Source organism: Paramormyrops kingsleyae, chromosome 5 (genome assembly GCF_048594095.1).
Source record: "Paramormyrops kingsleyae isolate MSU_618 chromosome 5, PKINGS_0.4, whole genome shotgun sequence".
In the NCBI taxonomy this organism is placed as follows: Eukaryota; Metazoa; Chordata; class Actinopteri; order Osteoglossiformes; family Mormyridae; genus Paramormyrops; species Paramormyrops kingsleyae.
The window spans coordinates 11,853,537-11,868,952 of NC_132801.1; the positions used below are offsets into that span (position 1 = coordinate 11,853,537).

The window sequence follows — 15,416 nt, forward strand, 5'->3', positions numbered from 1 at the left end:
TCTAAAACATATCTTTTGGTGTGAACTGCCCCTTTAAACTAATTAGCATTTTGCTTTAGGCACTGTCTGTAGTAATGAATGTTAACTAGCTACACTTGATGATGATGATGATGAAAACCCTTTATTGCTGTTGCAATATACCATGTCACTAATCACAAGTACCAGCAAAAAAACTGGCCATCAACCTGACCATACATATACAAACATCACATTATAGGGGGTAGACAGGTCAGGCATGACTTTCTTTCTGTTGACCAGTGAAATTTCTTTTACTACTATCTGGGTAGCGACCTCTCGCATCATTAAAAATGGCCGAGGCTGCTCATTGGTGGGAACACTGGCCGGGGCTGCCCATTGGTGGGAACACTGGCCGAGGCTGCCCATTGGTGGGAACACTGACCGGGTTTCCAGTGGGCAACGCTGGCCTTCTTGCAACTTGCAATGAGTTCTCCTTCGATATATTTGCGGGAGTTGGAAAAAGAATGAAATTAAGTACTGCTCAAATATGTTTTTTGTTACTTTATCAAGCTATTATTTATGCTTGTGAGTGAATAGAAAGTTACATAAAATTTTTCACCAAATAAAAGAAAAATAGGTTATTATTTGGAGCCCGCCACTGGCAGATCCCAATGCAGGGCCATCGCCATCTTCAGATTCAGCTGGGGTGAGCAAGCAACTGGCAGGAGTTCTGGCTCACCCCCATACAGGACAACTGCATCGTGGGTGTGGATCTCCTAATCAGTCAGCGAGCCATCCCCGACCTGTGGTGGAACACCCTGGCCCTGTGAGTTAACAGTCACTGTAATTACCAAGAAGATTGCTGTTGAGCAGAAGGTGTGGGAGATGCTGGCTTCTGGAGTCACTGAGTTGTCCTCTAGTCCGTGGGTCGGCACTGCCATTCTTGTCAAGAAGAATGACAGCACCTGGTGGTTCTGCGTGAACTACTGTAGGCTTAACGCGGTCACCAAGGTCCTATCATCTGCCATGTATTGAAAGAGTCTTGGACACCTTAGCCAGCTTGTGGGGGTTCAGTTCACTGGAGCTCCGCAGCAGCTGCTTGCAGGTGGACCTGACTCCCGAGGCCTGGGAGAAGACGGGCTTCACTCTGGGGTGCGGCCTGTGGCAGTTCTGGGTTGTCCCCTTTGGGTTGTGCTATGCCCCCCTGACTTTCGAGAGGTTGATGGAAGGGCTGCTTGAAGGCATCCTGAAAAGCTGCTGTGTCTACTTAGGCGATCTACTTGTCCACACCCACACTTTCGATGATACAGCAGCCAACCTGCACCTGTTGTTCTTGACCATCCAGTGGGTGGATCTCCAGCTGAACCTGGTGAAGTGCAGCATCCTACAGAGGGCGGTCAAGTTCCTGGGTCATACGGTCAGTGAGAAAAGCATTGAGACGGACCCAGAGAAGGTGAATTTATTATTATTATTCTGTGGTTTATTTACCATTTTTGTCATTTTTCCCAATTTTGCCACTGTCATTGTGAGAATTTGCACACAAGTTTTTCACTTACCTGATGTCTACAAAGTGTCAAGTGATATGACAAATAAATGATTTGATTTGACACAGTATTATTGGAAATCAAAGCAACTTTATTGAGCAGTAGTGGTGCTTAGAGGATACATGTTAAAGGGGGACATTTGCAAGGGGCACATGGAGAAATTTGGCTAATTACCTGCCCACCGGTTGTGGTATGGAAAAGCTTGACAGGTTCAGGCCACATACTGCCTTTCAGGTCAATATAGCACTTTGGGACAGACCCAGTCCCCTCACCCCAACCTCCAACCCCCCCCCCAGTATTTTAAAGCTTTCACCTAATAATATGATGAGGAAGGTAAAGTACAATGCACTTTTGTTCCATGTAATGAAAGGTAACCTGTTGGACTGGATTGACAAGCAAATAATCAGGCTTTGATACATGAGAGATTGTTTGCACAGACCACTTACTAGCAGTAGCCTCATACTCACATCTGCCGCCCCCCCACCCCCAGCCATAACACGACAGGGTAAACGTCGAGTACGACCTGATTTATACTTACACATACACTACCCATTAATTTTTTTATTTCTATTTATTTCCTTAATATTCTATTTTCAGGATATTCTGTTTGTGTACTGTGTACTTTTTGCAATTTATTTACTTGTACTATCTATGCTTTTTGTCTTTGATTTACACGATTGCTTATGTGCACCTTATATACCTTGCTGTGGTATGTGATGAATCCCCCCCAGTACCTTATCTTATTGGCCTGCTCCTGGGATTCAGGGAAATGGTGTGCTGTGGTGGTTCAGTGTGTAGCACTGTTGTATCTGGCCGTCTGAAGCCCAGCTACACCTTTGAGTCTGAGGAGTTGCATTTTATTCTCAGGTTGCATGGGTTTCCTCCCGCAGTTTAAAGCCGGTATCTCAAAATGCACAAAAAATGTGATTGTGTTTCAATACAGTGGGTGAACAAAATAAAATAGACACCATATGTAAAAGAACCTTTTCTCAAAGATATTATGAGGCAACTAACAGGGTTTCAAAGAGGCTAAATAGTCAGTAACTAAATTGCAGGTGGTTTGGGCTAAAAAGTATTTAATGTATCAAGGAGAACAGTCAAAAATCATAACAGCACGTGCCAGACAGACAAAATTAATCAGCAATGAGGAACAATGATCACATATCGAAGCTCACAGGCAGGGTTAGACAATTAATTAATAGAATAGTTGCTAAACACCACAGGAGTAGAACCTTAAAAAATGACAGAACTAAATCAGTACCTTTGTGATCCAGCCTCAGCAAACACTTTATGTTGTGAGTCTCAAGTTGGAGTTTGTATCAGTGCACAAAGAAGCATGTTGTAGTGTAAGGACCACCAAACCTGGAAAGAATAACATGGTCTAAAGAATCATCCTTCAAGTTTACATTTAGAGGAAGCCAAAAAAAAAGCCAATGTGTTTTGGTAGGGGGGTCATCTTGTGAAAGTAATTTGGTCCAATGATTCCTCTTCATGGTCATGTAATGACCAAGGGATATGAGGCCATTTTACAGGACCAGTTATACTTTATGGTGCAAACACTGTAAAGCCTAGTTCATACTTCATTATTTCCGGGTATTTTCGGGCCTTGGACAGTCAGGTGCGTGGAATCTTGTGTTCATACTACATGTGTCTGTGGACACCGATGGTCGCAGTCAGTGCTGGTATACAGCAGTGATGTTCCACCAGGCCAGGAAAGGGCAGAAATATTGCAACAAACCAAAATACAAGCAGTGTAGTGAAATGGGTAAACTTTTTATGAACAGTGTTAAAATTGCTAGTTTTCTGCTTGATTTCTTTGGAACATTTTATGAAACATACTAACATTCTCAAGACTATAAGAGCATTTCTCATACCAGTTCATGCATACAGCACAGCACGATGGTTTAGCTGCAAAAACCTGTAACTTACCAAAAACAATTAACTTGTCTCAAAAGCAAATAATTCCACCACTGAATTAGTCGATGCCACCAAAATGTCTTAAGAATGTCAAGTATGTGTCATTAATTGTGCCAAAGCAAACAAGAAAAACTGTAACTGTTTTGGGTGCGATATGGCCTTTTGCAGCTAAACTATAATGCTGTGCTATATGCATAAACTGTTTTGAAAAATGCTCTTGGTTGGGAGCATGTTCAGTATGTTTCATGAAATGTGCTGAAGTAAAAACTGTATTCATGCCAATGACACCAGTTTCAACATTGTATTACAGTGACAACAGGACCATGAGACACATTTGTCTGAAACGTAATTTTTACATATACAGTTGCTCCTCCAGATTTGTAAATTTAACATTTGCAGTTTCGGTTATTTGCAAGTTGGCCACAAACAATTACATGGGAATATTTTTGGATTACGGGTAAGTCAAAAATATATAAACAAAACTGAAACTAATTTGGATCACAAAAAATCAGTCTGTTATTTAAGTGTATCAAGTGTTATTTAAAATTTGTTAGTGTATGTGCATACTAGATCTTTAATATCAAAAATTATTTTTGGTAGCAAAAAAAAGAGCCTACACATCTTGGCTTGGGTTTGCCATGCATCTTTTTCTCAGCATGTCTTTGGGGGGAAACCGTAGCACCCAGAGGAAACCCCATGATGACATCATTAAAAAAAATTTTTTCTTTTAGCGATTAGTTGTCATTGTTTACACACCACAGCACACAGTGCACAACAACAAAATGTGTCCTCTGCATTTAACCCATATGTGACATAGCAGGGGGCATCTAATTCAGCACCTGGGGAGCAGGGCTTGGGGGCAGTACCTTGCCCAGTGTACCTCAGTGGTGCAAACTTTCAATTACAAATGGCGCTTCCCTAACCATTAAGCCACCACTGCCCACATGGGAAGAACATACAAACTCCACACACATGTAACCCATGTAGGAAGTATTAGCTCAGGTAAATTTTAATATCTCCACCAATATGTTTTGAAATTAATTAAATTTTAATTAATTATTATTTAATGCTGATTATTAACCGATTGTTATGCCGAGTGGTCGGCTCCTCCAAACTCAATTGCGGTATCCCGGTGAGTCTGTTAATGTGAGACTTAAATGGGATTCACTAATTGCCAGTATCGCTTAGTAACCTGGGTTAGAAGGCTCGTCCAGTGAGCTGCATCACCAGGTAATGTACACGATTGGTAGCAAAGCTCCCCTCACGGCCGATGAGAGAGAGTCTCGCGATATTTCAGGTGAGTTTGAGGTTTCAGAGCATGTAGCAAGATCGCACAGAGGTAGGGACTATTGTGAGCACTCAATGAACGGAGGCTGAAGTTGTGTAAAAGACATGCATTTATTCCTAACTAACACTACAAGTAACACAAGACAGACATTACACTTAACAAAAACAACAAACACGAAATAACGGAATAGAAACAAACAATGTAATTATGGAAATGCAATGACCGAATTTGAATGAGTAATCTTAAAAGGGAAAATACTGTTCTGCAAAGCAAGTACAGTTTGTGGAAACACGACCCTAAAGTCTTATAGCAGGTTAACAGAACATCTTAGGTTGTTAGAATTAAAGGAAGCTGGTTTACTTGGTTGCAGATTGGGGGGGGGGGGGAGCACAGCAGAGCACAGCATTGAACATCTACGCACATTTCTGGTGGTCTACACAATGTTTTGATTGAACATGAATAGGAGACACATTAGTAGGCAGTGCATTCTGTGTATGTTGTCATTTAGGACAATGTAAGCTTCCACCATAATGCACGTATATGTAAGTGGTCTACAGCAATGATAACCAGCATTTTATACATGTTTGCCTTCCACCATACTCCCCCTTTCTAAACCCCACAGGAGATTTTTTCCCAGCATGCAGTGGAAAATCTATGACTGAAACCTCTATACTCAGGAAGATTCAGTCAATGGATTTGGCCGGTGGTGATGTAGGTGTGAAATCCTGTCAAGGCTGGATTTGGCCCACCACAGGATTCTGATCCTAGGAAGGTAGAACATTGCCCGTGACATAGATGAAATCCTGTAGCCAGACCCTGTCCAGAGTCGTGTTGCTCAGGCAGAATGAATAACTTCACAGTTGCACAGCTCTGTTAGTACAGTAATATGCTTTTCCTTTAGATCACTAATCATCAACTGGCGGCCCACGGGCCGAATCCGGCCCGCTGAGCCGTTCAATCCGGCCCGCTGAGCCGTTCAATCCAGCCCGCGACTGGATTCCAAAATTGTGAGGATCAAAAAGAAAATAGTGGTCCACACTATTAAAGCAACTAAAAATAACAACAACTGAGTCTCTTGTCAGAATAACCACCATTTATGACTATATTTAGGCTATGAAATGGAAAAAGTATAAACATTAAACATAATGTTAAGCCAAAATTAGATTTTTATTGGATTTTCTTCTTGGGGGTCCGGCCCCCAAGGAGACTGTCTGGTAAAACTCTGGCCCTCTGACAAATATAGTTGATGACCCCTGCTTTAGATTTTCAGTTTGTCTTTGCGCTTTTATTACTGGACGCTTTGCCATAACTACTGCAGACAGACATACATGCACCATAAAGCAGGCTACTGTATTGCATACAGTATGTAAACAGCTTTTTTGCATGTTATTCAACTGTTAATCACAGGTCTAAGTTTGCTAAGGTGTGGTTAATATACTGAATGTGCACAAGAGTCAATACAAATGTGAGTTCTGCCTCTGTCTTACTCCTCAAATCATGGATACTCATCAGAGTATCCATGAGTATCATGAATGAGAAAAGTTAAAGTTCTTTCTATACCAGTGCCAGTCAACCCATTAGGTGACGCAGGTTACCCTGGGGTGGGATTTGCTAATATTGCTTTAGTTTCTTCTGGTTAACTAAATTTTGTAATTTATACAAAATTATACCATTTTGTCATTTTAATTTTTATAAATGAAAAGTCATGAATATTTAGTTTTTCAGTTCATGAGTACTTACATCAAATCCACGTATTAGACTTTATTTGACTCACTTCTAATAAGTTGCTTTTACAATCATTTATGAATATTCTATGGTTTCTTTGTTAAATTACATTTATGTGTGGATTATAACTTTAATGATACGGCTAAATCTTGGAACTTTCATATGAAGTTTCAGCATTGTGATTGTTTTATTTTTAATTTGGAGCACACAGACAGCAGAAAGAACAAGGTTTCAAATATTAGTCAGAGTGCATTGACATTTACTTATTTACGCGTTTGTACAAAGTGACAAGATAGACAAATAGTGTGGTAGAAAAATTACCTCCCTAATAACTCTAGTTAAGCCACTTAGAATAAAATTCCTCTCATTTGGTGAGCAAAGTAATCTCTTTTATTCAAGCAATCCAGCAAAAAGCTCCAGTCACATTCTGGCACCAGGTACCAAGTACCCCCAGCATCAAGAGCAACCAGTTGATCAACCATAACTCTCAATTCCAGATAAGGACTTCTACAGTAAGTCCTGATTGGTCACAAAACACCAACAAACCAAGCTCAAACGTATAACAAACACAATTCTCCTGCTCTATTGGTTCACCTTGGTAGCAAGGTAAAATCCACCCATTTTGCTCAATTTACCAAAACATGTCCCAACTGCTAGGCTCCTACTTGAGATATAGATATTGAATATATTGACATTGCATCACTGTAAATATATGGTTAACATATGATTAATATGATTAACGTGACAACTACTTATACATTTGTACTACCACATAACATATTGTGTATGGCCTACTGCGACTACTTCATAACTACAACTGTTTGTGCACCAGTTGGGGCAGCTTCGAATCCCTTCCTGCCCTTCTCCGCTGTCTGTCCTTCCAAGGTCTGATCTCTCTTCAGCGTCTGCAGAACCGCAGGCAGCTATCATGAGGCGAGGACACACAGTATTCAAAACAATCTCTTCTTGCCTAAGACATAACAGACCCAATATGCCGGGCCTACCAATTTCAAATTTTCTTTCCACAATAGCACATTACAGACATATGTCTGTCAAGGAGTTGACTAGGCATAAGTGCAGCTAGGCTGGGGTTCCAATGAATGGCCAATACAAATGCAAGTAATATGGTATTAATATGTAATTTATATTGGAGCAAGAGCTATACAACTATCTTTCAAACAAAACAAGAACCTAATAAGACTATTAAAATCAGCAGGCAAAGTATAACGCTAAGAGCATTTAGGGAACATAGATTGGTGTAGGTTAGTAGAGGTGTTCCTGGAACGGACAGGTGTCGATGGGTCAGAGTTCCACCAAAGACAGCGCAATACAATGTCTAATACATTATTTCTTCATGTTATGTCATGTCAAGTCAATTTTATTTATAGATCATATTTAAAAGAACAGCAGTTGACCAACTGGAGTATGTGTGTGTGCATGCAAAACAGTATTTACATATTTAGTTATTTATAGAAATGTCATACCAATACTATGCAACTATTACAAACTTAATTCATTTGTAGGTTGTACATTTCACTGACGAAACACAACATTAATACAACGGGACTATGGACCCAAATCAATTGACCCTTTTCCTTTTTCCTAATTTCTGTTTGGCATCACAGACAGTGATCCTTGAAATGTAAATCCCACATAAAATTCAATATTCTCATTACCAGCAGATACTGAATTCAGGGCACGTATCTTGATCTCTTTTGCTTATCTTCTGGTTATACAGATATTCCCATCAAGCCACTTAATTCTTTTTTGTGTATTTGTGTGTTTTTTCAAGGTCGGTATCATACTTTTATGGATGAACTTTCCATTGCCAAGGTAGAAATGAGTGAAAACTCTCAGCCGTTTGTGAGGCACATTTTTCCTTCTGTTGTTGTAGCTTCTTTTCAGAACATCCACAGCAGACATAAGGATTTCATATTTGTTATCCCTCTCCTGATTGGTGTCATCATCCTCTGGCCAGAAAAGCAATGTGAGTAAGAACAGGGCACTGGGGTAACATCTGTCTCTGTCCTGAGGGAACTGCTGGCTGTGTGCTTGAAGTTCCTTAAGTTTAGAGGGAGTGGATGCATTTGAAACACACCCTAGAGCTATCTGAGATGGTATGTAGTTGGCCTGTTCCATTTCATCAGGTATCTTCAGCTTACTGTATATGGAAATGATGGATTCTAATTGAGCCTGATTTTTTTCAGACAAAAGAAAGATGCTGGTAATATTATCACCTCCAAGAGAACAAATTTCCATGCGTGTTGATAATTGATTTTGGTCTTCAGAGGGCAACTCTACATCTTTGAAAAATTTCCCATATCAGGCAGTTTTTGTAGCAAGCCATTTTATTGGATTCCATATTCTCAGGTCACAGATGTATTTTTCATCACCATCTGAACTGATATCAGTCTGAAAGTAGTTCAGATCTTCTGAAATTCTCGTGAGGGCATCATGCATATTCTTCTGAATGGATTTAAGTTTACTGTGAAAACAGTCCCACGGCTTTTTCACCCTTTCTGGAATGTGCTCTGTCACTAAATACTGCACACTTTTCTCCATGTGGAAACACTTTCAAAATTAGATTCAAAAGATCGCATTCTTCAATTTCTGAGAAGTAGCCTGAATCATTCAAGGAGTCCTGCTCTGAATTGGCTGCTTCCTCGCACTCTCTGCAGCGTTCAATTGCCTTTAATGCTGTTGCAATTGCATCTGCTGTGGATTCTGGGCTCAAGTCACCTTTAAGATTTTTATATTTGTTAATGAACCAGCTTTTGAACACTTGGCCCTTTGTATCCAAGATATAGGAGTTGTACGGCATTTTTTGCAAGGATACATTTGCCCATTGTTAGAGTTGGATGTTTCGAGACCACTTTTACGTGGTCTTGGTCTTATCACAGTCTCAACGGTCTTTGGTCTTGGTGTTGTCTTGGTCTCGCTGTCTCAGATCGACATAGTGGTCAGGAGATTTGGAGCGAAAAGTATCCATGACACACAACGTAACGTTCAATAATGCAACATTATTATTATTTCGCCTTTCGCGCCCTTCAAATGCAACCAATCAATGACATACATGCATTTTGTTGTGATTCAAACATTGGCGCTCATCCAATCAAAATATGCGTTATATGCGCAAAATAACTGTAGCGCTAATTAAACGTTAGTTACATGTTACATGCCACTGTAGACATCAAGATGTCAGAATCTTTTAAGTACTTGTCCTTATTCTTATTAATGCAGAATTTGATGTGCAGTTTGGATTGGTATATAGTATTTCTACTTTGCATTTGATTCATGTGACGTGTGCACGTCTTTATATTGTTTTATATTGTGTTTGACTAAATAAATGTGACCATTAACTTTTAAATAACATCTGCATATCACGTTGTGTTGACTTAACAGGCCTAATCCATTTCAGGGAAGTTGATATCATACAGTGTCATTTGGCTAGTACTACTACAATGGGACATGATGCAATTTTAAGTTTATAATTGTGTATCTTCAATTTGATGTTACAATTTCATCTACAGATTAAGTATAATTGAAATCAGTTACATATTTCCCATTCTTTAGACAGTTGTTGGAGGTGTTAGCTGTTTTGTCAGATGACTTTGGGACCAGTCAGTACCCGTCATGTCAGCTCTCAACAGCACACAAAAGTTAAGGGAGTCTTTCTTTCGGTCTCGGTCTCGTCTCGACTTTGTCTTGGTCTTGACTCGGTCTGTCTTGGTCTTAGTCTTGTCTTGGTCTCGATACCCTCTGGTCTTGGTAGCGTCTTGGTCTTGGTTTAGGCGGTCTTGACTACAAGTCTACCCATTGTTCGGCTGCCTGCAACTTCTCCATTGTACGCCACAAACGTACAAGCTGCTGAACAATGAAGGGATATTCATTAAACCGTGTGCAGGCTGCTTTCAGGACCTCAAAGACCTTTTCCTGGTTTTCCTTGTTCAAAATGTGTTCAATGAGGGGAGAAAATGAAGTGTCAGATTTGTCTCCTTTACTGATCTTGTTGCGCCTCATGCAGAGGTCCTGCAGGAATCTGTAGTAATCCTGATTTCCAAAATTGTTTTGAAAAAGCACATCTTCTTTGAGTAGTTTCATGGCTATGTCACTCTGCTGCTGGTCATTGCCCAAAAGTTGGTGAAGAACTTCTTTGGCAATCAAGGGATGAAGGATGCGTATGTTTTGAATATGAGTCTTCTCATCTCTCAGATGGATGAAAAGGACTTTGGCCTGCTCGCTTAATGATGATTCAAACAAGTGCCTTCGGAATCTCTCTGCTGGTCTTTGTCCTGTATTTGTCTGCATGGTTCGTAGTAGAGCTTCACAGTGGGACTGAGAGAGATAGGAGTTTTGCACATAAGTATTGAGTAATGCCACATAAAGAATGAGGCGAGTGACAATATCTGCATGGTTAATGCCATCAAGTAAATCTTTCACAAATTTGATGATGTATTGTTTATTAAATTCCTCATGCATCAAAACAAAGGTTATGATGTAATCGGCCGAATATTGCTTTTCAACTTCAGTCTTTTTTCGTTCAAACTCTTTCTTCTCTTCCACTGACAGTTTATGAGTCACAGAAAAATTCTGTGAGGGTGACTCCTTGCACATTTTTTCTGGTTCACGTGATTGTCTGCAGCTTAGTAAAATAAAACACAGTGTCCCTTGTTTGATCTTCCGAGTTCTTATGGCCGATTCAAGCTCTCTCCTTAGATCTTCGAGGTATTCTGTGTCAATATCTTCAACCAGCAAAAGAACTGGAAGACATTTCTGTACATCATCTTCCTCATACTCTCGCAGCCTCACAGCGTGCTCAGCCACTTTTGAAGCAGAGAATGAGGTTCTTGCCACTGCACATCTGAAGTTTTTCCTGTTATTCCAAAGCACTTGCCGTGCAACAGTGCTTCCACCACTACCTGGTTTGTGGTATATTCTAAGATCATGAACGTCTGGCTGTTTGATACTCCACTTGGGAAGGTCACTGATGCTTTTGTAAATTTCTTTATATGTATCTCTCTGAATGAATTCCCCAACATGTTTCTTCTCTGACAACCAAAAATTCATCCAACTCACTTTACCCCCTCGATAAAAATTCTCTTCAATGATTTTGATTTCAACCTCAGAATCAATTTTGATATCATCACAGTGGTCAACACTCAGAATTTCTATTGAAGACATTCTTTCTTCTTCAACCTTTTCAAGTCGGCAAACACCTTTACTGAAGACTGGAAGATGCTTGAAGACCCTTGTTCTGGAGGGTTGAAGCTGCTGAATTGTAGCATTGACATGGCTCATTTTCATCCCTGAAATACTCTTAGACTGCACAGTCTGAGCAGTGCAAGATGACTGAGCAAAACCTTCCCATTTGCTGTAATTTTCCTCAGACTCTGAAATGCAAATGATATCATCATGACCTTGCATTTCAGCAAAGAACTCATGGAAAGTGTGAACGATCGGTAGCTCCACTGGAGAGGTAAGAAAGAAAATCACAGAGAAAGTGCCGTTTGGTAAGATTTGTTTACAGATCAGACGCACTGCCTCCTTTAGAAATGACTTTCTAGTTTTAATCCATGTCATTTCATCACAGGGAGTCTCGTTTCCACGGAAATCATTTCGTCCATTGCAAAAAATCCAGCTGACCTGTTCAAACAAATGCAATTCACCTTCAAAGTCTTTAATGCTCATTTGATCTGGCATTTTGTAGTTTTGTAAGAAATGCAAATTTGTTGCATGGTGCTCAAGGTATTTTTTACATAATCCAGATGCTTTAGAGTCGGGGTCGAAGTCAAACACACATAAAATTTTCAGATCCAGTAAAAAGTCAATGAATTTCAAATGTTCTTCCTGAAATCTGTTTGTAACAACAATGTGCCACTTTTCCTTTTCAATTTTCCCTTTTCCATCAGTGATCAACACTGCCAGTTTTCTTCCAAGGTCAACACTCACATCTGGAACAGCATGGTCATTTTCGGCTTCTTTTCTAAGCTCATCTTTGTGTCTTAGACTGGAGTAAAACTCTTCCTGATTGCTGATTGGTTCTGTTTTGGAACCATTTCTATAGTACACCGTTTTCTTTTCAAATTCCACCTTATTTGAATCTTCCCTGAAATTCGGCAGACAGACAGAGAACAGTTTGTTGCACACGGTACTTATTTTTGGTACAATGTCAATTTCTACCACATAATATTTTTCTGTGCTGTCAATGTCTGAAACTTCAATAAACTCTGGTGGGCGAATACACTCTGCTGCAAGGTCACTGTCAGATTTAAAGCACTTATTCATGTAGTCTAATGCATCAACATACACATCTTTGTCTGTAATAGGAATACCTATTATCTCACCATGAACATAACCAGAGTCGTTCACACTGTCCATCACACCGAAGTGTATTGTGCCATTTGTTCGCATGTTCATACATCCACAGGCGAATTTGAAAGTTTCTTTGGCAAGTTTGGCTTGTAACCTTTGATTGTCCAATTTGGCAGCAATTGCAAATGACTTGTATTCATGACAAGGAGAAATCATATCAACAACTCCCGATTCAGGCTTCAACATGTTGTGCTTTGCGTATGTGAAGTTAACCCCCTCTTTGCCAAAAGGCCGAGGTTTGCAGTCTCTTTTCGCAGACAACGCACTAAGAGAAGCTTTTTTCTTTGTTTTTGACTTTATTTTGGTTCCATTCTCACTTAAATCACACTGCTCTTGCTGGTTTGACTGATTTTCACTTTTCCCTGCAGCGACATCTTGAGGCTTAGAAGCTGGAGAAGAATTGGTGAGCTCATCAGAAGATGGATTGGTCCAGATTTCATTCCAATATATAAACATTTTATTATACTATATGAAAATAGGTATATAATTACATCTCCATCAATCTTCCATGCCTACAGTATGTGTAGGTACACAGTCATAGTATATACACATATATATGTAATTTTGAGGGTTCAAACCAATCAACATATTGCAGACTTATTATCATATTAAAATTCACATGAGATCATCCATCCATCCATTTTCTGAAACCACTTCTATTACATGAGATCAATACAAGGTATAATAAACAGCAGTAGAATAAATCTAATATATTAGGAGGAAATTAACTAGTTCAACATGAATTTCAACATCATCCATCCATCCATTTTCTCTACCCGCCTGTCCTATGTAGGGTCAGGGGTCTGGAGCCCATCCCAGAAGCTATCAGTATAAGGCAGGGAATAACCCAGGATGGGGCAGCAACCCATTGCAGAATTTTAACACTGGCTACCGGTCAAGTTTAGGATTGACAACAAATTATTGCTATTGACCTACAAAACTCTGAATGGCCTTGCACCACAATATCTCAATGATCTTCTGGTCCCTTACAACCCTTCTCGCCTGCTTCGTTCACAAGGAGCAGGATATCTATTAGTTCCTAAAGTAGACAGGGCTACGGCAGGCTGCAGAGCATTCTCTTACAGAGCTCCGCAGCTGTGGAATGGTCTCCCGGCAGATGTGCGGGATTCAGGCACACTCTCGCTTTTCAAGTCTAGATTAAAAAAGCACTTGTATAGCTTAGCGTATAGGAAACCTAGTTCTGGTTCCAGCTAGTCGCTCACTCCCAGTCAGACTAACAGTATGACGTGATGAGCTGGGTGGGGATCGGTGTCATTGGCTTTGGATAAACTGATGCGTCAGTGCTGTCACTCTAGCTTTACACTAGAGTGCTGATGTTCAGGGAGTCCCCATGCCTGTGTTCCTGCCTGTCTCTCCCTCTTTCTCATGCTGCTATACCCAGATCTGCCGGAGCCTAGACGAATATTGCACTCGATCATTTTGCTTGCACTGCCTCTGGTTTCCTCAACTCTGGCTAATACACAATTTTTCTTACTTCCTCCCTCACCCCTTCTGGGGTGTGCTGCCTGGAGCACAATGTCATTGAAGAATTTATGCCTCTGCTGCCTGCAAGACAACTACCTCCACCTCCGGCAACTACCCTCCAACCTGCCTGCCCTTGGCTCAACGCGATACCTCGCCATCCTTCGATGCGGCTGTGCCTCTATTAATCCTGCCATCGTGCATCAAGCACCCCGTGCCTGCACCGGTCGGCCGCTGCATTGAGACATATATTTCAACCCCTGTATTAGCTTAGTCATATCATCTTGTTTGTTTGACTCATCTGCCGGCCCCTGGAGGATGGGCTCCCCCTTTGGGTCTGGTTCCTCCCAAGGTTTCTTCCTCTTAGGGAGTTTTTCCTTGCCACCGTTGCCTTTGGCTTACTCAATGGGAGGTCCTTACGAGGCAGAAATGTAAAGCGCATTGAGACAATGTAATGTTGTGATAATGCGCTATATAAATAAAATTGAATTGAATTGAATTGAAATTAAAAAAAAGACAATTCTTACCCATTATGGACTTTTTTTGTCTGAAGACCAGGGACCTGCAGACTGACACAGGATAGAGTGGGCTACTTAATGCAGAGATTTACCTGCAAAATAAGTAGAGATGCATAAAATGTCAGTTAACATATCAGAATCGGCTGATATCTGTTAAAAAAATCAAGACGTCTACATTGGTCCAATATGTCAATATTGACCGATATTTAAACTTTATCAATATTCAAAGTTAGCAGCACCAGAGCTAAATACATAACTACTAAAATGATGGAGCTCATTGCATTGGACGATTCATTATTTCATAGGTTCGTTCACCACTTAGAATAGGTTTCAAAGTACTGCCCTGTGAGAAGGCTTTATAGGGCCAGTGACTCTTTATAATACAGTACTATATCTGGCCCATAAATTGTTTGTTTCCGTTCAAGGATGTAATGTCATTCTGCGAATCTGTGCATCTGTTCCGACCCCGCCCACTCAGCAAGTGGCTCAGAGTTTAGCTGGATATATCAGTACCTGTGATAATATATAAAAATATACTGGTTATTAACCGCACCCATCAAAATTTCCTTCTAACGTCATTATGCACACAATTATATTTTATTAATTACAGTA

The 15,416-nt window shown here is 40.4% G+C and overlaps 1 protein-coding gene and 1 pseudogene across 1 annotated transcript; both read right to left on the reverse strand.

Moving 5' to 3' along the window:
• Positions 1 to 4,798: 4,798 nt before the first annotated feature.
• Positions 4,799 to 9,253, reverse strand: LOC111848384 (sterile alpha motif domain-containing protein 9-like; annotated as a pseudogene).
• A 980-nt stretch (positions 9,254 to 10,233) lies between these two features.
• Positions 10,234 to 13,725, reverse strand: LOC111848379 (sterile alpha motif domain-containing protein 9-like). Its single transcript, XM_023820310.2, has one exon. It carries the CDS (start codon positions 13,258 to 13,260, stop codon positions 10,234 to 10,236), a length of 3,027 nt encoding a protein of 1,008 aa, XP_023676078.2. The 5' UTR covers positions 13,261 to 13,725.
• Positions 13,726 to 15,416: the final 1,691 nt, after the last annotated feature.

Coding starts and splice junctions, on each gene's coding strand:
- LOC111848379 (XM_023820310.2), bottom strand. CDS start 13,260: ATGTTTATATATTGGAATGAAATCTGGACCAATCCATCTTCTGATGAG.